Source organism: Thalassophryne amazonica, chromosome 13 (assembly GCF_902500255.1).
Source record: "Thalassophryne amazonica chromosome 13, fThaAma1.1, whole genome shotgun sequence".
Lineage (NCBI taxonomy): Eukaryota > Metazoa > Chordata > Actinopteri > Batrachoidiformes > Batrachoididae > Thalassophryne > Thalassophryne amazonica.
In genome coordinates this window covers 13,588,118-13,611,253 of record NC_047115.1, presented here as the reverse complement: position 1 = coordinate 13,611,253, position 23,136 = coordinate 13,588,118, and the positions used below count along the sequence as shown (strand labels likewise).

Here is a 23,136-nt window from a genome sequence, read left to right as displayed (position 1 = left end):
ATATTAAAGTTAACCTTAGATTCGCGGCCTGTAAAAATGTAAAAACTATATTTCAGCTTGCTCAATTTATTGTGTTTCTGCAATTATGCAGATGGATTTACAATGGAAGAGCAATTTTAAAATGTTAGAACCCCCTTTAAAAAAAATTATAATACCAAAAAAAAAAAAAATCTATTTTTGTGGCATCAAACTGACTGAAAACCATCACATATGACAGTTATAGAGGTAAAAAACATGCACAGTGCAGCAAAAAAAGAAAAGAAAAAAAAAGTGCAACACACATTTATGGCACATATATTCTTTATTACTAAATACATTCTCAATAAAGTCCCATAAATATTTACAAAACATGTTGTTGCAGATTCACAGATCACTTGATGCTGCTGCAGAAGAATTCAACCTCATCCACACTGCGGACCTCATAATTCAAAGGTTATGGGGGAAAAAAAAATCATGTCAGTTTCTGCATTTTGTTCAAGAAACACCTATAACACTGATGTTTGTCTGCAGGCTTCAGGAGAACTGGATCACATAAAGTCTGCATGACCCTCTAAGAGCTCACACGCCGCAGCCGAAAAAGACCATTGCTGCTGTTTACAATAACCATCTGGACAGAGGACGAAGCGATCTGATTGGCTGCTCAGATGCTCCTTGTGGACAGACATTGGTTGACCACCTCCAGCAGGGACGAGTTCTCCAAAGCCGCCGCCACTCGCTCTTTGTCTGCCAGCTGCTTGTTCACTGCAAAAACAAATTCATTCAAATCAAACAGCTGGACGCTGAAGTCAGAGCAGCTGATTATTCAACACACGGCGACATTACAGATATAGTGGGAGCTCACTGTACCTGCTTCCTCTGAGGCGTGAGTCCCAGGAGTGATGTGAACATCAATCTGAGGAGGGGAATAAATAAAACAATCACTGAAAATTAAATAATGAAAACCAGACAAACAACCTCATTCTAAATGTATAAGACAGCGTGAGCAGGTGGGGCAGTTAGGAGTAGAGTGCCTTCATTGAGAGAGTGGCGACATGACAAGTCGGAAAAAAGTTCACGACTCGTGGTGCCATCTTGGGTTCAAAATAGCATTTGCTGTTAATCTATCTGCATGTAAATCCAGCTATTTTATTTATTTATTTGCTGAAAATGCCTGGTTGCTATGCATTTGGATGCACAAATAGACACAACAAGGGCTTCAAGATGTACAGATTCCCTTCAGATCCAAACAGAAGAAAAAAAATTGGGAAAATAAAGTCAACCATGTGGGATGGAAGCCGACATCAAAGATTTGAGAGGTAAATTTATTGTTCAGTCAATAAAACTCGCCTAAACCGTCATCGTATAAACCAGATATTCAGTCAATGGACAAAAAAGTCCCAATGTTTTTGTATTGTTTTCCATGTAATAAAAACGGTATAACAGATTTTGTATAATGGATTTTTCGCTCACATCGGAAAAATGTCCCTTCTGATGGCAATGTATTTACATTAAAAACCCAGTGCAGTCTGGATGTGCACAGTAACAGAGGTACAAATTAAAGTTCAGCTCTGACGCGCCGATTTGAGGAAATTGGGACCGGAGTCATTTCTGTGATTAAAAGTCCGACCGTTTATTTTTTCACACCATGTTGAGACTCGGACCCGCAGCCTGACGTGCACCTGTTAAATCAGACACAAAAGGCTGTGATTTGACACTTTTCTTTCTCTGCTTCGCCTGCCATCATATTTTAATAGTTTTTGCTGTGCGCACGCTGATTACAAATGAATCAGAAAAGTCTGCACGAAGTCGGTAAAAGAGGAAATTGTTCAGCTTACCTTTGATTTGGAGGTGATGATTGTAGAAAGAAAAGCTTGTTGGGGGTCAGATTAGTCCAGAATAAAGCATAATCCAGCAACGGAGAACTTTACAACTGTCACGCACGTCATTGCATGACACGGAGTTACAGCTGTGCAAGCTGCATACAGGCATTAAGTTAATTAACTAAATCATCATACATTGTACATTTATGTACCTGGATGTGTTGTATGTGGTCAAATGATTTAAAAAAATGTTGAAAACATAAAAGGTTCATTCAGTAGTTCAGCGCAGTTGGAACCAAAATGGCGCCATGTTCTGAGTTGACGCCACTCTCTCAATTAAGGCACTCTAGTTAGGAGGTGGGGCAGTGAAGAACATCTGCAGGTTTTCTCAGAAGGTCACCTCAGCATAATTTAAGGCCAACCTTCAATTTGTTTTCTGCCATTTCCATTTATTTGTGGTTTTAAAAGGCACATTAATCACATTTTGTTGATTTGTATAATGTGTATGAAACTGCTGTTCTTGATTTTTAATGGTCATTTAAATCTGTAACCTTTATGTTTTTGTTAAGCATTTTGTAATTTTCTTACCTGACAGCACCACAGCCACTGGGGTCCTCAACCCCAGAGAAATGTGCCACATGGACAAAAAGTCCTAGCTACTGTTCCCTCAGACTCCCAGAAGTCATTAAAAGCCTGAATTTTGTTTTGATCCAGGACAATTGCAATTCCAAATACTGTGATTCCTCACTCAGCTTCACTGGTTTCCACACCCCTACCCGACAACCAATACACAGTGTAGGAGCCAGAATACACCCGAGGAACACCAGTTTTCATTGGGAAAAGCTCAGACTCTCTGCCTCCATTCTGTACAGCACTTACAGTGACTGCGTATAGGCTATGATGTCTTTAAACTTCCTGGAGATCCCACAAATCGCTGAGTAGGTCACAAAGAACAGCCCGGGTGACCAGATCAAACGCACTGTCAAAAACAACGTCTGCTGTAAAGAAGCACTGCTTAAGTTCAGGCTCGCATACAGTGAGAGCTTGTAGGGTGAAGACACAGCAGATGGTTGAAATATACTTTTTGCATTATTCTGCTCATTAGATGATTTGTTGTGTTGCTATTTTGCACAATGACAGAAATTGTGCTGTTTCGGATCTTCTTGCAGCCTGGAGTCTGGTGATGTGTTGCCTCTGGTTTTTACAGGCCTTTGTATGTTGGTGCAACAAATTTGACATGTAGATTGTTGGTGTTGCTTTTTAAAAAGAAAATAGTAAATGGTGTCTAATGTCATCTCACACACACACACACACACACACACACACACACACACACACACACACACACACACACACACACACACACACACACACACACACACACACACACACACACACATACTTTGAACCGGTCTGGGAGGCAGCGCAGCAGCTTGACTTTGATTGACAGGCCAATGAGTGTTGCCATGCTGCAGTGGGGGATTGTAGGTGTAAATTCCACACTGACTGTGCTCTCCACATCATTCACCTGCAACAAAGAAAAATCACAACGGCCTTCATTCCCTTGTAACTGTTAAAGCATAGAACAGTGTTCCAAATCGTTCTCAGCCCCACGGCACAGTTTTGAGAACAATCGAAAAACAAGTACTGAACAATTCTGGAAGGAGAGGAGCCTGAAAGCTGAAGGCTCTGCCTCCCATTCTACTCTTACAAACCCTAGGAACTACAAGTAAGCCTGCAGTCTGAGAGCGAAGCGCTCTACTGGGGTGATATGGTACTATGAGGTCCCTAAGATAAGATGGGACCTGATTATTCAAACCCTTATAAGTAAGAAGAAGAATTTTAAATTCTATTCTAGAATTAACAGGAAGCCAATGAAGAGAGGCCAATATGGGTGAGATATGCTCTCTCCTTCTAGTCCCTGTTAGCACTCTAGCTGCAGCATTTTGAATTAACTGAAGGCTTTTCAGGGAACGTTTAGGACAACCTGATAATAATGAATTACAATAGTCCAGCCTAGAGGAAATAAATGCATGAATTAGTTTTTCAGCATCACTCTGAGACAAGACCTTTCTAATTTTAGAGATATTGCGCAAATGCAAAAAAGCAGTCCTACATATTTGTTTAATATGCGCATTGAATAACATATCCTGATCAAAAATGACTCCAAAGATTTCTCACAGTATTACTACAGGTCAGGGTAATGCCATCCAGAGTAAGGATCTGGTTAGACCCCATGTTTCTAAGATTTGTGGGGCCAAGTACAATAACTTCAGTTTTATCTGAGTTTAAAAGCAGGAAATTAGAGGTCATCCATGTCTTTATGTCTGTAAGACAATCCTGCAGTTTAGCTAATTGGTGTGTGTCCTCTGGCTTCATGGATAGATAAAGCTGGGTATCATCTGCGTAACAATGAAAATTTAAGCAATGCCGTCTAATAATACTGCCTAAGGGAAACATGTATAAAGTGAATAAAATTGGTCCTAGCACAGAACCTTGTGGAACTCCATAATTAACCTTAGTCTGTGAAGAAGATTCCCCGTTTACATGAACAAATTGTAATCTATTAGATAAATATGATTCAAACCACTGCAGCACAGTGCCTTTAATACCTATGGCATGCTCTAATCTCTGTAATAAAATTTAATGGTCAACAGTATCAAAAGCAGCACTGAGGTCTAACAGAACAAGCACTGAGGTCTAACAGAACAAGCACAGAGATGAGTCCAGTGTCTGAGGCCATAAGAACATCATTTGTAACCTTCACTAATGCTGTTTCTGTACTATGATGAATTCTAAAACCTGACTGAAACTCTTCAAATAGACCATTCCTCTGCAGATGATCAGTTAGCTGTTTTACAACTAACCTTTCAAGAATTTTTGAGAGAAAAGGAAGGTTGGAGATTGGCCTATAATTAGCTAAGATAGCTGGGTCAAGTGATGTCTAATAATAGATTAAATGCAGTGTTGAGGCTGTCATTCTCAGCATCTGTGTGGATGTTAAAATCGCCCACTATAATTATCTTATCTGAGCTAAGCACTAAGTCAGACAAAAGGTCTGAAAATTCACAGAGAAACTCACAGTAACGACCAGGTGGACGATAGATAATAACAAATAAAACTGGTTTTTGGGACTTCCAATTTGGATGGACAAGACTAAGAGTCAAGCTTTCAAATTAATTAAAGCTCTGTCTGGGTTTTTGATTAATTAATAAGCTGGAATGAAAGATTGCTGCTAATCCTCCGCCTCGGCCCGTGCTACGAGCATTCTGGCAGTTAGTGTGACCCAGGGGTGTTGACTCATTTAAACTAACATATTCATCCTGCTGTAACCAGGTTTCTGTAAGGCAGAATAAATCAATATGTTGATCAATTATTATATCATTTACTAACAGGGACTTAGAAGAGAGAGACCTAATGTTTAATAGACCACATTTAACTGTTTTAGTCTGTGGTTCAGTTGAAGGTGCTATATTATTTTTTTCTTTTTGAATTTTTATGCTTAAATAGATTTTTACTGGTTATTGGTGGTCTGGGAGCAGGCACCGTCTCTACGGGGATGGGGTAATGAGGGGAATGCAGCGGGAGAGAAGCTGCAGAGAGGTGTGTAAGACTACAACTCTGCTTCCTGGTCCCAACCCTGGATAGTCACGGTTTGGAGGATTTAAGAAAATTGGCCAGATTTCTAGAAATGAGAGCTGCTCCATCCAAAGTGGGATGGATGCCGTCTCTCCTAACAAGACCAGGTTTTCCCCAGAAGCTTTGCCAATTATCTATGAAGCCCACCTCATTTTTTGGACACCACTCAGACAGCCAGCAATTCAAGGAGAACATGCGGCTAAACATGTCACTCCTGGTCCGATTGGGGAGGGACCCAGAGAAAACTACAGAGTCCGACATTGTTTTTGCAAAGTTACACACCAATTCAATGTTAATTTTAGTGACCTCCGATTGGCGTAACCGGGTGTCATTACTGCCGACGTGAATTACAATCTTACCAAATTTACGCTTAGCCTTAGAAAGCAGTTTCAAATTTTCTTCAGTGTTGCCTGCTCTGGCCCCCGGAAGACAATTGACTATGGCTGCTGGTGTCGCTAACTTCGCATTTCTCAAAACAGAGTCGCCAATAACCAGAGTTGATCCTCGGTGGGTGTGTTGCCGAGTGGGGAAAAACGGTTAGAAATGTGAACGGGTTGGCGATGTACACGGGGATTCTGTTTAGGGCTACACTTCCTCCTCAAAGTCACCCAGTCGGCCTGCTTTCCCGGCTGCTCGGGATCTGCTGGAAGGGAACTAACGGCGGCTAAGCTACCTCGGTCCGCACCGACTACAGGGGCCTGGCTAGCTGTAGAATTTTCCACGGTGCGGAGCCGAGTCTCCAATTCGCCCAGCCTGGCCTCCAAAGCTACGAATAAGCTACACTTATTACAAGTACCATGACTGCTAAAGGAGGCCGAGGAATAACTAAACATTTCACACCCAGAGCAGAAAAGTGCAGGAGAGACAGGAGAAGCCGCACTAAGCTAGCGGATTCCTAAAAACACACAAAGTGAATAATGTGTAAATAATTTAGAGGTGATTCAGCAGAGGGAGTGCTTTAGTTAAGGCACGTGAAGATTACACTGTGAAACAAATCGTTATCTAGTTAACTAGATCAATCTAACTGCGCAGATTAAACAGATACAGCAAAACACCGCTGTGCTCCGGAACAGGAAGTGATACAATACCGCAGTGAGAGCCAACCACCAGTAGAGGCAAGCCTTACTTGAGCTCTTGGTGAAATTATGCTGTATCTGCATTATATATCCACCAGGTGGAGACAATGCTCCATTTCAGGAGCTGTGGGACACAGCAAACCTGTTGCTCTTAGTAGTAGATACTGTAAATGATGCACAGTAAATTTAAGAATGGAAGGCATCACAGGGCTGATGCACACTGTGCACTTTACACACCATGATATAAATGTACAATATACAGACATCTGTAATCGCGTTTTTGACTATGTTTGACTTCATCATGTGACCTCATTATGAAGTCAATTACAACAATAAATCACAAATAATATTATCACAAAGATCATCCATCTAAGCGTATTGGTTGACAAGCTATATATATATATATATATATATATATATATATATATATATATATATATATATATATATATATATATATATATATATATAGTGTTTTTCATACCACAACTTCCCTGACCTTTGAACAAACCACTCTAAAATCTAATCACCTCTGTATATCTATCCAAGTAATAGCCCCGCCAAGTTTGAAAGAAATGTGTGCAGCTGTTTTTGAGTTATCCTGTCCAAACTCAGAGAGACACAATGAAAACAATACCCTGCTAGAACTGTGTGGCTGACACGAAGGGTAACAAACACACCCTATACTAGTAATTATAGAATAATGACGTACTTTGACCCGGACTTGCTCCACCACATTGAGCTCCTCCAGAGAAAGTGGGTGTTCTGGGTCATTGATGGATCTGATCAGATGTAATCCTGGTTAAAGAATTTTCACATCATAAAAATAATACAAGCGCATCCTCTTCATTGACTCCAATGAAATTACTCTCGAAAACTAAGAAGCATTTTAACGAAGCCGAGATTAGAATGTGACAGTGATGCGCCCACACAGATCTGAGCAGCTTTATTAGTCTTGAAGATGTGGCTTTCAGAGGGATCTGCTTTGTGTGTCGGCTCCATAAGGCAGCTTTAGTAAAGCCTGAGGTGCATCCTGATGAGCTCAAAGTTTGCAGTTCAAGAATAGCTGATCTGAATTTCTGAGTATGTTTATTCCACGCAGCAGGGGAAAAACAAATATTCAGGAACTGGACCATATCAGAATTCTGCTAATGTGTAAGACTTCTGGAAGTACACAAAGCCAAGGCGCCTCGGCAGTATTAAAATTTCCGAACTTTTTTACATGAATTTCAAAAAAATTAAACCATGACCCTGTCTCTAAATTATTTAAGATAAAAGTAATTTGCACAACTGCTTGGCAGCCTGGACATCAGGTTTAGAGTCTCAGTCAGAGACCAAACACAAACATCCCCCATCTGGAATTTCTGAGCTTTTCCTCGATTTGAATACTGGGCAGAACATGTTCCCTCTGGACTAAGGATGTGAATAACGACAATAAAAAAAAACATCATCATTGGAGCTCTAATAATGACAACTGCTCACCATAGCAACTACTGAGGGTTTAAAAAAAGTCATCCCACTTCAGCAGCTAGAAATATTAATATGTACTAAAGGCAAGACTTTGTCCGACAAATGCACTATATTTTGTGATAAACTTTTGTGATACACCACAAAAACAACACTTTAACTATATTTCAACATGAAGGTAGTCTTTTAGCTACCTCCATTAACTCGGGCTCACCACAGTGGATCCAGTACAGATCTGCAACGGGATTTGATACAGGTTTTACACCAGGTGCCCTTCCTGACACAACTCCAGTTTTACATGGAGAAATACACAGAGCCGCTGGCCTTCCATCCAAGTACTAACCAGGACCTACTCGACTTAGCTTCTGAGATCTGGCAGGATCAGGTATACATGAACAGAGCATATTTCAACATAAAATCTCATTTGTGGTACAACACAGAAACAAAGATGCTTTAGAACAGCTATATTTCAACATGAAGAAAATGACAATTTTGTGGAAAACCCAAAGAGACTATTGGAAATTTATCTGCGGTCCAGATGAACCGGAGCCACGAGGCTGTGTCCAGCCCTCGGGGCTCCACTTACCCACACCTTCTGAAACATATATGCTAAAGACACTAATATTTTAGTGTCTTTAGCATATATAAATAAATATGAAATACAATTAAATAAGAGAGCATTTAGTGCCATTACCACATGACACTACAAAAAATATTAAAAACACATGTAGCACTAGTGTTATGCTCAAAGCAGATGGCTCGACACCATATCAATCTTTTAAAGCAGAAGTGTTGCCGCAAGATGTTTCGATGCCTCACTTCATCCAGTGAAAACTCAAGTGACTTCCCAAATAAAGCTTCTTTACGTTACACACGCATTGGCGATGTGTCACACAGATTTGAATTCGGGGCGGGAGTTATCAAATTCGGGCAGCATGGTGGCTTAGTGGTTAGCACTGTTACCTCACAGCAAGAAGGTCATGGGATCCTCTTTCTGTGTGGAGTTTGCATGTTCTCCCAGTGTTTGCATGGGTTCCCTCTGGGTGCTCCGGCTTCCTCCCACAACCAAAGACATGCAGATTAGGTGGACTGGAAACTTTAAATTGTCCGTAGGTGTGCATGCAGGTGTGAAAGTGTTTGTTTGTCTATACGTGGCCCTGCAACAGACTGATGTCCAGGATGTACCCCGCCTCACGCCCTATGACTACTGGGATAGGCTCCAGCCCCCCAATGACTCTGAATTGGATTAAGTGCTTGACGATGAGTTAGTGAATGAGTTATCAAACACTTGGAGTGCTTTATTACTGTAGTTTCATCGATTGACGACTAAGGAGAGATTTAGGTCAGATTAGCATTAGATTAGATAAACCATCAAGCATATACTCACATTGGCACATAGACATTCAGACACTATACATACCGATTTACACACTTCCACATATTATGTTAAGTACATACAACCGCTGGCAAAATAATGTAATCACTGGCCTAGGAGGATGTTCATTCAGTTGTTTAATTTTGTAGAAAAAAAAAAAGCAGATCACAGACATGACACAAAACTAAAGTAATTTCAAATGGCAACTTTCTGGCTTTAAGAAACACTATAAGAAATCAGGAAAAAAAAATTGTGGCAGTCAGTAACGGTTACTTTTTTAGACCAAGCAGAGGGAAAAAACTATGGACTCACTCAATTCTGAGGAATAACTTATGGAATCACCCTGTAAATTTTCATCCCCAAAACTAACACCTGCATCAAATCAGATCTGCTCGTTAGTCTGCATCTAAAAAGGAGTGATCACACCTTGGAGAGCTGTTGCACCAAGTGGACTGACATGAATCATGGCTCCAACACGAGAGATGTCAATTGAAACAAAGGAGAGGATTATCAAACTCTTAAAAGAGGGTAAATCATCACGCAATGTTGCAAAAGATGTTGGTTGTTCACAGTCAGCTGTGTCTAAACTCTGGACCAAATACAAACAACATGGGAAGGCTGCTAAAGGCAAACATACTGGTAGACCAATGAAGACATCAAACGTCAAGACAGAAAATTTAAAGCAATATGTCTCAAAAATCGAAAATGCACAACAATACAAATGAGGAACGAATGGGAGGAAACTGGAGTCAACGTCTGTGACCAAACTGTAAGAAACCGCCTAAAGGAAATGGGATTTACATACAGAAAAGCTAAACAAAGTCATCATTAACACCTAAACAGAAAAAACAAGGTTACAATGGGCTAAGGAAAAGCAATCGTGGACTGTGGATGAAAGTCATATTCAGTGATGAATCTCAAATCTGCATTGGGCAAGGTGATGATGCTGGAACTTTTGTTTGGTGCCATTCCAATGAGATTTATAAAGATGACTGCCTGAAGAGAACATGTAAATTTCCACAGTCATTGATGATATGGGGCTGCATGTCAGGTAAAGGCACTGGGGAGATGGCTGTCATTACATCATCAATAAATGCACAAGTTTACGTTGATATTTTGTACACTTTTCTTATCCCATCAATTGAAAGGATGTTTGGGGATGATGAAATCATTTTTCAAGATGATGCATCTTGCTATAGAGCAAAAACTGTGAAAACATTCCTTGCAAAAAGACACATAGGGTCAATGTCATGGCCTGTAAATAGTCCGGATCTTAGTCCAATTGAAAATGTTTGGTGGAAGTTGAAGAAAATGGTCCATGACAAGGCTCCAACCTGCAAAGCTGATCTGGCAACAGCAATTAGAGAAAGTTGGAGCCAGATTGATGAAGAGTACTGTTTGTCACTCATTAAGTCAATGCCTCAGAGACTGCAAGCTGTTATAAAACCAGAGGTGGTGCAACAAAATACTAGCGATGTGTTGGAGCGTTCTTTTGTTTTTCATGATTCCATAATTTTTTCCTCAGAATTGAGTGATTACATATTTTTTTCCCTCTGCTTGGTCTAAAAAAGTAACCGTTACTGACTGCCACAATTTTTTTTCCTGATTTCTTATAGTGTTTCTTAAAGCCAGAAAGTTGCCATTTGAAATGACTTTAGTTTTGTGTCATGTCTGTGATCTGCTTTTTTTCTACAAAATTAAACAACTGAATGAACATCCTCCGAGGCTGGTGATTCCATAATTTTTGCCAGGGGTTGTATACAGAGAAAGATTAATAGGTTAGTTCGTGGTTAAGTGTGAGAACATTAGAAAGTGTTTGTGTGATAGTCTGTGTAGTGAGTGTGAGGAAAAGAGAGACAGGGAGGATGGAGGCAGCTGTTTATCCAACTCTTTACAAGCTGGACAAAATGTATCTTCATATGCCAGCAACATCTGTGCTGTGTGAGGTGTTCTCCAACACTGGAGAGGTAGTAACAAAAAGAGGAACAGACTCGATCTTGTTTTAAATAAAAACCTTTGAAGCCCCCAAATCCCCTTCATTTTGTACAACTATTTTCCTAACAGTCCCCAACTGCACATTTCCCAACTGATCTCACTCTATTACAAACAATATTTCATGATGGCACAATCACATTATAACACAAGTATATTATTAATGTCTTTAAACGAACATATGGTCAAAAATTTCAAGATACACATAGAACCTTTATTATGACACATACATAAGTGTCTGTTTCATAACATCTCGTCCTTTGTTCCATGCAGGTGCTATGTTAAAGATTGGCCAGCAGATGTCGCCATATTTTATACGTCATATATATATATATATATATATATATATATATATATATATATATATATATATATATATATATATACACACACACACACACACTTGATATGTCTATGATTTAAACCACATACAGAAAAGCGATTTCAACCCAACTGCTTCATATTGATTCAGTGCATTAAAAAGCTTCGGTTTTTCTGGTTTAGCGCCATTACTATTCGACGCTACAGGAAATACATTAAAAACACACGTAGCACCTGACATAAAAGGTTCTAAAACACTCACCTGACTACAGGACAAAATATGATAATAAATTAAGACTGTTTGTGAAAAGGATATCGAATATTTCTCTGTCGTCAATCGGGTCGTGAACTTCTTCATCCTCCTCGGACGCCGTCAGGAGTCGTTCTCCGGACCGCTGGAAAACAACAGGATTTTCGTTTTCTAAACGACCTCCTGCAGACATCACGGAGATTGTTGTTCTCCTAAATTAAATAATTCTGATAAATTTCTATTTTGTGGCGCCAACGACGCAGTTAAAACGCTTCCGAAGGGGACAAACAACGTTATGTCACAGAGATCACAGCTTCATGTTCTCCTTCTTCTCCTATGGCATTTAACGGTAGCCGGCATCCTTATTGCTGCAATGCTGCCACCTTCTGCATTAGTCCGTTACAGCAGCATTAAATCCTCTCCATGGGTCCAGTGTCTCTCAAGTATTTAAAAAGCCACCACTTCCTTATGTCGAAAATACTACCTACAGAAACTTCTTTCAGGTCTGTTCTTCTAAATTCTGAGAGAAAAGTATTTGAGAGAATTGTTTACAATAGATTAAGTGAATATTTGGACAAATTGCACATACTCACTACATCTCAGTATGGCTTCAGGAAAAAGAGATCAACATGTATGGCTATTCTTGATCTTATAGAGCAAATATATGATGCTATAGATAGAGGTGAATGTGGAGTGGGAATATTTCTTGATTTATCAAAAGCATTTGACACTATAGATTTTAACATCTTACTGGGGAAACTTGAGCATTATGGTGTCAGAGGTATTGCACTTAGTTGGTTCAGAAGTTATTTGTCTGAAAGGGAGCATTACATACAGATACATACCAGTAAATCGCAATATAAAACAATAAAATGTGGTGTTCCACAGGGATCCATATTAGGTCCACTTCTTTTTATTATTTACATAAACGATTTTATAAATTTGTCAGATATATTACACAAAATTATTTTTGCAGATGACACAAATCTTATTTTATCACATAAAAATCTTCAGTTTCTTCAAAACACAGTTAATGAAGAATTAACTAAAGTGGACATTTGGTTCAAATGCAATAAATTATCTTTTAAACATTATATTATGTTTCATTTTAACAGATCTCAGATAAATACTGAAAATGTGCAGATAGAGATTAATGGAATTGGCATTGAAAGAGTACAGTATGTAAAATTTTTAGATATATATATTGATGAATTTTTATACTTTAAAAAACAAATTGATGAATTGACAAGTTATCGAAATATGTTGGATTATTCTATAAAATTCGACATTATTTCCCTCTTAAAGCTCTTATAACACTTTAGCAAACTTTATTTGAACCACATTTGAATTACTGTAATATTATATGGTGTAATACGTATCCTAGTTATCTCAATAAATTGATTGCTCTGCAAAAGAAAGTGATTCGTGTTATAACCTGGTCTGAACATAATGCTCCCTCTGATCCTCTCTTTTATAGGCTTAGGCTTCTGAAGCTAACTGAGAGCAACATATTTCAGAACGCATGCATGATGTATAATGTAGTATATAAGCGAAATGAAAGACTTTGTCAAATAATCCCAATTACTTATCCATCTCATGAATATAACACAAGAAGGAAAAATCAGGTGAAGGGCAAAAAGCATTAATTGAAATGTACTAATTTCGGCATTACATGCAAAGGTCCACAGATCTGGAATGCAATTGATGATACAATACAAAACTCTGTATCGTTAAATATATTTAAGAAACTTTTGAAAAATGACTTGTTGCTACATTATACTCAGGCTAGATCCTAATAGTAAATAATACAAAACAATGTATATATAATGTACATAACAATGAAATTTAAATGTATTATAATTAAATGTCTTTGTACCTTGTTTTTTTTTTAATGCCTCTGACACAACTGTAAATGTAAGAAAAATTGCTGCTGCAAATAATCTAATGTGTTTGACGTACTTTTGTGAATATGACTGCAAAAATCAGTATGAGATTAGTTGATGGGATAAGTGCAATATTATTTCTAGATTATTTCTAGATAATGTGGGACTGTATGAATGTGTGTGTGTGGGAATGCTTAATGCATCCATAGGGGGTGGGGTGATGGGTGATTTTTTATTTTTTTTTTACTGTTGTAATTGTATTGTAATATATTTTGTGTTTAGGACTCCTTTTATAAGCTAAGCTAAGGTAGCTTCTTGGGAGATCCTTTTTACAAGTTTCAAGAAAGCTTCCTCAAATGCATACTTCTTGAAATGTAAATGAAATGTCTTTTTTTTTTTTTTTGAAATATTTGTAAATACATTTTTTTTGAAATTAAAAAAAAAAAAAAAAAAAAGAAGCTCTTGCCTTTCTCTGGAATATTTATTACAATACACAGGGCCGTTTCAAGGCATTCGGCCCCCCAAGCAAAATGGACTTGGAGCCTCCCCTCCCCCCACCCACACCTCACTATCCCTCTCCGTCCACCCAAAGCCTGCACAAACCACAGCACAGATACACCGTTTAAGCTCACACTTTATATCAATAAAAAAATTTGAAAACATTTGCATAAACCACCATGCCATAAAAAACAACGTATAAAGAGAAATTGTGTAGTAACTACAAATCCAAAATACTCCACGCAATGCACTTGCTTTGCATTTTGTATCACCAGTTATACAGCTTCATGATGAAGTTTTTGGCTGCAATCACCAAAGCACTTGCAAAAACTGCAGTTTTTCTCGGTTCCCAGTGGAGAAGGGAAGACAAGACATATGGGAGAGGTCGTGTCGGTGGGTGTTAGCTTACAGAGCTAACCAGAGTAGCAGTGCTGGGCACAACTAACCAAAAAAGTTAGCTTTGATAACTGTTAATCAGCTAACTGAAAAGTTATCTTTTTAACACTAAACTGCCTAAAAACGTATTGGAAGTTACAGATAACTGATAACTTTAAATTTTGCCTCCCGTGCGCTCTCAGCTACTAAGAAGCTGATTTTGAGTTTAAATACCACCAAAGCTTCTAATAGAACCAAAGGTGATCACAAACCCAAACAGCCAATGATCCAGCGCTTCAGTCTTTGTGCACTCTGCCCCCTGCTGTAGAAAAGCATCACGGTTGTGCTGCAATGAGGCAGAGGTCTTGAAATGGAAAGCAGGTTTGAATTGTGGTTTTGCTTTAAAAATAAAATTATTCCGGAGAGAATAACTACATTAATGTAAACTCTTAAAATGTACAAAGTGATATATAACACATATCTGTTAATTTTAAAATAACGCACTAATTCTGAAGATTTGAACATTAACACACAGATACCCAAAGGGGATTATGGGTAACTAAGCCTCCACTCATACTGATTGGTTGATTCATTCATTCTATGTAAAAAACAACACAAGTGAATCAATGTAACATGTACTGGTGTTTACAAATATAGAGTCCACCTGGAGTAAATTCAGTTGATTAGACATGATTTGGAAAGACACACACCTGTTTACATATAAGGTCCCACAGTTGACAGTGCATGTCAGAGTATAAACCAAGCATGAAGTCAAAGGAATTGTCTGTAGACCTCTGAGACAGGATTGTCTCAAGGCACAAATCTGGGGAAGGGTACAGAAATATTTCTGCTGCTTTGAAGGTCCCAATGAGCACAGTGGCCTCCATCATCCATAAATGGAGGAAGTTTAGATCCATCAGGACTCTTCCTAGAGCTGGACGCCCATCTAAACTGAGCGATCAGGGGAGAAGGGCCTTATTCAGGGTGGGTGACCAAGAACCTGATGGTCACCCTGTCAGAGCTCCAGCATTCCTCTGTGGAGAGAGGAGAACCTTCCAGAAGGACAACCATCTCTGCAGCAATCCACCAATCAGGCCTGTATGGTAGAGTGTCCAGATTTCAGCTGGTGTCCTTTTTTCACCTCCTTTTTTTCAGTTGTTCAAAACTTTTTTCCTGTGTCATTTCACATTATTTCACATAATTTATCGACATCGATGGTTTGATTTCTTTGTACGTGTGGATTACTTGGGTTGTTACTGACATCTAGTAAAAAAAATTCAGGTCAATAGCTCCTTTAGAAACATATCTACTGAGAAAAATGGTGATGTGTTCAATACTTATTTTACCTGCTGTATATATTTTTTATATGCAGAGCTGCATAAATGTACACATTAGAAATATGCTGTTCCACAGAGAATGCCTGTCTCAAAACACAAGATGCTTTCCATCATGTATGATTTGCTGAATTAAATATAAGGTTCCAAGGTCAAAGTTAAGCTGATGGGCACGAAACACAAACTGGAACTTTACTTTTTCAAAGCTACAGCCAGAGAAGATCCAGAATACCAATGAGCAATGACACTGAAGTTTAGAATGTGATCTGGTTTGGCTCTGTGTCCATCACGTGCAGATTGATAAATAAATCATCCATTTCCAGCTGGTCGAAGTCTGAGGAAACACAGAATGATGGAGTGTCCTCATGGAAGCTCACAATTTGGCATTATTCACAAAATGTTTTCATTTTGTTGAAACTTTCTTTTTGGATGAGAAAAATATGAAACTGTATGAAACACATAGACAGCTAATTGGTTCTTATGTGAAAGTCTAATATAAATTAGGATGATTCGTTAATAGTACCCATGGGCATGACAACGGTAAAGTCTTTGGCAAAGTGACATTAGACCCCAGTGATGCTGCCGCCCTTCACCAAGACCACCGGCCTCTGGCTGAGCTTGCAAGAACAATTCTGGACTCAACAGAAGTGTGTGCCATATTTGGTCCAAAATGGGTTGAAAAACATATTTCTTGACATTTGGCAAGGAGTCGATGTTCATTGACATACCCAGTTTGGTAGAAATTACCAAAAGGACATAGGAGGAGTAGGCAAAGAAACAAACACACAGGTAGACATGACCTTGACCCTTACTGGGCAATTCCAGAACCTGTCTTCTTGCGTGTGCAAAGTTTAGTGTGAAAAAGCTCAGTTTTGACCTTTGAACCCAGTCACCTTGACCGCAATAACTGAACTTTGGCAAGTTTGACCTTATTAGGCAATTCTGGAACCCAGTTCCATCTGTGTGCCAAGTTTGCTTCAAACCACAGGGGGAAAAAAAATGTTTGACCTTTAACCCCAATGATTGACCTTTGGTATATTTAACCTTGCTTGTTCCTTGTAATCCAGGAACCACCTCCACATGAATTGGCATTCACATGGAGGTGAGTTCAAGTTGGTTTTTCACTCTATTTTTGTTGTGAAAGTGTAGGAACACGGACCCACAACAGGGGGCGTAAATGAACGGGCAATGGATAAGCCAAACAGTAACAATTTAATGTTGTAAATTGTGCACAACAGAATACAGACAACAACAAGTTTGGAACTACAGTCAATTACACGTTGGGTGACGTGTGGGCAGGCTTGAGGATAGGAGACGCCCGTCCAGAACCGAGCCGGATCCCACACGGCCCTCACTGCCAACGGATCTGAAGAACACCGGAGCTGCCAAGTCCTGAGTCCCCAGGTGGCCACCGTCTCCAGCTGTCAGACCTGGCATTGCTGGCAGAGAACAAAAACAGCACAGGTGAGTGTGAGTACGCACACTCAGTAATCCCACAGTCTGTGTTCTTTTGGGAGGGAGCACCTCCACCTCCAATCACACACTCGTGCAGGTCCTGTTTAACCACTTATCTGGTTGGGATGTGAGGCAAAGCCGTCGCTAATCACACCAAACGCCAATCCAGCAGATAAGGAAACACCACAGGAAAACGGCTGCAAAAGAGTTCAGCCAGCAGAGAAATTACCTCCAAGGTAGCTGATTTCTCGGCGGGGAGGTGGAGTTGCAGTCCGGCCTTTAAGGTGGTGGTGATGTGGATGAGTGACAGCTGGTGCTGATGACGAGTGACAGCTGTCACTCCCTGTTGCTATGACGCCCTCTCCTGCTTGAAGCCCGCACTTCAAGCAGGGCGCCATCTGGTGGTGGTGGGCCAGCAGTACCTCCTCTTCAGCGGCCCACACAATTTTCATGCAAAAGTGGAATGAAGGGAGACTCCAAAATTTTGACTTTTGACCCTAATGATGTTGGTGCTTGCCAAAACAAACACATGCCAACCATCATCCACATTGCACGTTTGGTGGAAACTGGGCAGATGCCCTGAGAAGAACTGATCAACTGAATTGATGTCACAATAGGAGAAACAAGAGAATCCAGATTCTCACCCTGACTTTACTTTAGAACATCACATGAGGTTAATTATAATGAAGCTGCAGTTCTGCACAAAAGATTGTTTATTTGATCTGAATTATTTTATTCACATCGGAGCTCTTCAGCAGTAAGTATGTAATTGCACATTGCAGAGAAACGTTTGACGGCTCTGCTGCACTGATTGTCATCGCCCAGTGTGATGTGTTACACCTGACACGTACAGAGTGAATGCAGATCTTCTGTCTGAACACTGCATCCTGCACCTTCGCTTTATTTAGTGACAGCTGCACAGATGCTGATTCTCTGCCATCTACTCGCACAAGCTTGTCTCCAGAGCATTTGCCGCTTATTTGTTGACTTCTCGGTGGTGTTGAGGGGAAATGAGCCTTTAGAAAGGCTCGACAACATAACGGCTATGTGATAGAAACATATAATAGCGCATTACTACTGAAGTGTGCAGCACTGGCAGCATTATCTATCAAACCCACATGCACACTCATGCAAACAACACAGCACTATGACTGCTGTCATTGATGACATTTGTAATTGACTTTGCACCATTCAGACCTGCAATCAACAGCTATAAGTCTGATTATTTATATATATCTACGTTATAATAGCCAAGTGGCCTCTGTGTGTATGATTGTGATCACAGAAAAACTGCGGACAGCTGACATTTTCGGTTTAGTATGCTTAATGTATTTTGGGTCAAGGGTGAACGCCGCCAAAATGGAATGTTAATAGGACTAATATATTTGGAGAAACTACAGATATGAGCCAACAACACTGAACAATGGACGTTGATGATGTTTGTGTGTATGTGTGTGTGTGTGTGTGATTTTATTTAGTAAGTTCAATGTAAATACATAATATAATTGTAAATATGTTAAAAATATATTGATGACACAAGAAAGTGAAAACATTTATTTTCATTGTGGTCTATTTAAAAATCAAATGACAAAATAGAAGTAATAATAATACAAAAATAAATAATAGCGTGTATATGATAACACAAACCTAAACAATTTATAAATACATTAAGACAGTAGATGAACATTGAAACATATATAATTAACAGGAAATAAAAGGGTTGAGTACTTCATTTAAAATTCATTGAAGGTCTAAGGTTCTAAAAACATTCTGGACTCACACGCCATTCCAGCAGGGGGCAGTAAGTCATCTGTATTTTAAAAGTGTGCATGTGTGTGATTTTATTTAGTAAGTTCAACATAAATACATAATATAATTGTAAATATGTTAAAAATATATTGATGACACAAGAAAGTGAAAAGGCTTATTTTCATTGCGGTCTATTTAAAAATCAAATGACAAAATAGAAGTAATAATAAAATAAAAAAATAATAATAGTGTGTATATGATAACATGAACCTAAACAATTTATAAATACATTAAGACAGTAGATTAACATTAAAAAATATATAATTAACAGGAAATAAATGGGCTGAGTACTTCATCTAAAATCCATTGAAGGTCTAAGGTTCTAAAAACATTCTGGACTCACACGCCATTCCAGCAGGGGGCAGTAAGTTATCTGTATTTTAAAAGTGTGCATGTGCGCGTGATTTTATTTAGTAAGTTCAATGTAAGTACATACTATAATTGTAAATGTGTTAAAAATATATTGATGACCAGGGTTGGGTAGGACTGCTTTGAAAGAAAACATGTGGATTACATGTATGTATGTACATACATTTGGATTACTTGTAATCTGATTACTTTTGGATTACATTTCAAAGTAATCCTACCCAACCTTGTTGATGACACAAGTAAGTGAAAATGCTTATTTTCATTGTGGTCTATTTAAAAATCAAACAACAAAATAGAAGTAATAATAAAATAAAAAAAATAATAAAAGTGTGTATATGATAACATGAACCTAAACAATTTATAAATACATTAAGACAGTAGATTAACATTAAAAAATATATAATTAACAGGAAATAAATGGGTTGAGTACTTCATCTATAATCCATTGAAGGTCTAAGGTTCTAAAAACATTCTGGACTCACACGCCATTCCAGCAGGGGGCAGTAAGTCATCTGTATTTTAAACGTGTGCATGTGTGCGTGATTTTATTTAGTAAGTGCAATGTAAGTACATAATATAATTGTAAATATGTTAAAAATATACTGATGACACAAGAAAGTGAAAATGCTTATTTTCATTGTGGTCTATTTAAAAATCAAATGACAAAATAGAAGTAATAATAAAATAAAATAAATAATAATAGTGTGTACATGATAACATGAACCTAAACAATTTATAAATACATTAAGACACTAGATTAACATTAAAAAATATATAATTAACAGGAAATAAAATGGTTGAGTACTTCATCTATAATCCATTGAAGGTCTAAGGTTCTAAAAACATTCTGGACTCACACGCCATTCCAGCAGGGGGCAGTAAGTCATCTGTATTTTAAACGTGTGCATGTGTGCGTGATTTTATTTAGTAAGTGCAATGTAAGTACATAATATAATTGTAAATATGTTAAAAATATACTGATGACACAAGAAAGTGAAAATGCTTATTTTCATTGTGGTGTATTTAAAACTCAAATGACAAAATAGAAGTAATAATAAAATAAAATAAATAATAATAGTGTGTACATGATAACATGAACCTAAACAATTTATAAATACATTAAGACACTAGATTAACATTAAAAAATATATAATTAACAGGAAATAAAATGGTTGAGTACTTCATCTAAAATCCATTGAAGGTCTAAGGGCCCTGTCCCACTGGCGTTTAGGAGAATTTGCGCATGAAATGAGGAGACAACAGCTGAGCGTCCGCAACAAAGGTGGGCAGAAATGACAAATATCCCGGGGTGGATCAGCAAATACATGAGGAAGATATAGAGGATATAACAGGGAACAGAAGTGAAGGCGACCGCGGAGGCGCCCCCATGAGGGGCACAGCGGCCGTGATGCACTCGCTTCATCCGTGCCCACTCTGTCTGCATGCGCGACATACCATTTGCGACCGTGATGTGGCCGTGCTGGGCACGCTTCATATCTGTTTTGCACGTTGTCCCGGTCCACCGCCAAGCCGCGCCAACCCGTTGGTTGCGGACATCAGCGGATGACAGGGGATATGTGGCATGTTGGTTGTGTATGTCCTGCGTATGTCTTCAGTATGTGTTCAGGCAGTGATGCGGATCTCATCCGCAGCAGGAGTTTTGAGCGGCTCAAAAATCCTGGCGCTCAAAAATCCTGGCTGCGGACATACGTGCCTCTGCGGATGATCACGGACGTTTTCAGATGGCGGCCGACTCATACAGGAATGTTACACGGTTATTGCGGTTGTTTGGCGGATGTGGGCCACTTTTGTGCGCATTCCATCCGCAAATCCTCCTAAACGCCAGTGGGACAGGGCCCTAAGGTTCTAAAAACATTCTGGACTCACATGCCATTCCAACTCATTATAGAAACTTTGCACAATTTATTACCACCCTTGAAAAACGTCAGCTACCTGTTTTATAAACAGTACCCAATCTAGTGCTCATGGATCCCCACGGACAACAAGCTAGTCTATATACGAGGTCTATTAGAAAAGTATCTGACTTTATTATTTTTTTCAAAAACCATATGGATTTGAATCACGTGTGATTGCGTCAGACAAGCTTGAACCCTCGTGCGCATGCGTGAGTTTTTCCACGCCTGTCATTCGCCTGTGAGCAGGCTTTGAGTGAGGAGTGGTCCAGCCCCCTCGTCGGATTTTCATTGTCAAGAAATGGCGGAATGATTTGGGCTTTTTTTCCATCAGAATTTTTTCAGAAACTGTTAGAGACTGGCAGCTGGAAACCATTAGAAAAATTTATCTGGCTTTCGGTGAAAATGTTACGAGCTTGGTAGAGAATAAGGAGTGTTACTGTCGCTTTAAGGACGGCCCCCAGCGGCTGTGGGGCGCACTGCGCTCTGAAGCTGCCATCAACAGGATGAACGACCATTTCATTTCTAAACGGATGGCTGTCTGGATCCGTGACCATCGTGTGCCATTTCTCTGGTTATCACAAGAGCTGGACATCAACGATTTTCTGGCAGATTTCACTTTTAACAAGAGATTTTGTCATGGAAAGCTGAGCGGAGGCTTCGCGCGTCACGATGGATTCCCTACTGGAGCGAGACAAAACCACCTCCGTTTTGGTCTCACAGGACGGCTTTGAGATGGTGTTCAGACAGCTGTCGGTGGTTTTTCCATCGCGTGATTATCTGAGAAATTGTGGATGTGCCTGGACATGCCAGAACATGTCCCGTGAGGCTTCATCACGGCGTTGCTGTGCACCATGCGGCACTGCCGCGACACGCGAAGCCTCCGCTCCTCTTTCTATGACAAAAACTCCTGTAACAGTGGAATATGCCATTCATTTTCAAACTGGACGCTATGTTTTATCCGGGACGTCGTCTGACTAGCACAGGAATTGTGAAAAGACGTGGACATCAGCACTTTTTCGGCACATTGAGACAGATGTGCGGAGGAATTCCGCGCTGATGATACTTTTCTAATAGACCTCGTATATATATCACTATATAGCCATATTTACACACACAAGGATTTCGTAACATATGTCACAGAAGTCTAAACACAGCCATGTCAGGCCTGAATTTAGCTTTTTTCAAGAGGTTCTAGTTGGACAAACATAACACATCACATGAAACTTCAGCGATTACACTATGTAACAAATTTTTATTTTTGTTTTGTTCCTGGATACACAGTGTGTTTTCCTAACCTGTTATGCCTTAAATAAATAGAAAATAGCTGTTATTCCACAGAAACTTTGCTTCTGTGATCAGGACAGTGATATTTTGAAATTTGTTTTCAAGAATATTCTCGAATCGCCTTCACTACTACTGAGTAGTCTTCTAGAATATTCTTTAACTGCTAGAACTGTCCAGAATTTTCTAGAAGTTTCCAGAATTATCTAGAAATTTCAAGAAACTTTTAGAACTTTCTAGAACGTAAAAAAATAATAATAATAATAAAATCAAAGTTTGTGCTGAATGTAGTCATTT

At 39.1% G+C, this 23,136-nt stretch overlaps 1 protein-coding gene across 1 annotated transcript; it reads right to left on the bottom strand.

The window, feature by feature from the left end:
* Window positions 1-279: 279 nt before the first annotated feature.
* Window positions 280-22,006, bottom strand: ciao2b (cytosolic iron-sulfur assembly component 2B). The gene is made up of 8 exons (XM_034184500.1): window positions 21,996-22,006; window positions 15,111-15,123; window positions 14,035-14,048; window positions 11,986-12,149; window positions 7,227-7,306; window positions 3,202-3,327; window positions 847-892; window positions 280-741 (listed from the first exon to the last, which is right to left on the bottom strand). Exons 4-8 carry the CDS (start codon window positions 12,110-12,112, stop codon window positions 641-643), a joined length of 480 nt encoding a protein of 159 aa, XP_034040391.1. The 5' UTR covers window positions 12,113-12,149; window positions 14,035-14,048; window positions 15,111-15,123; window positions 21,996-22,006; the 3' UTR covers window positions 280-640.
* Between the last annotated feature and the right edge of the window lie 1,130 nt (window positions 22,007-23,136).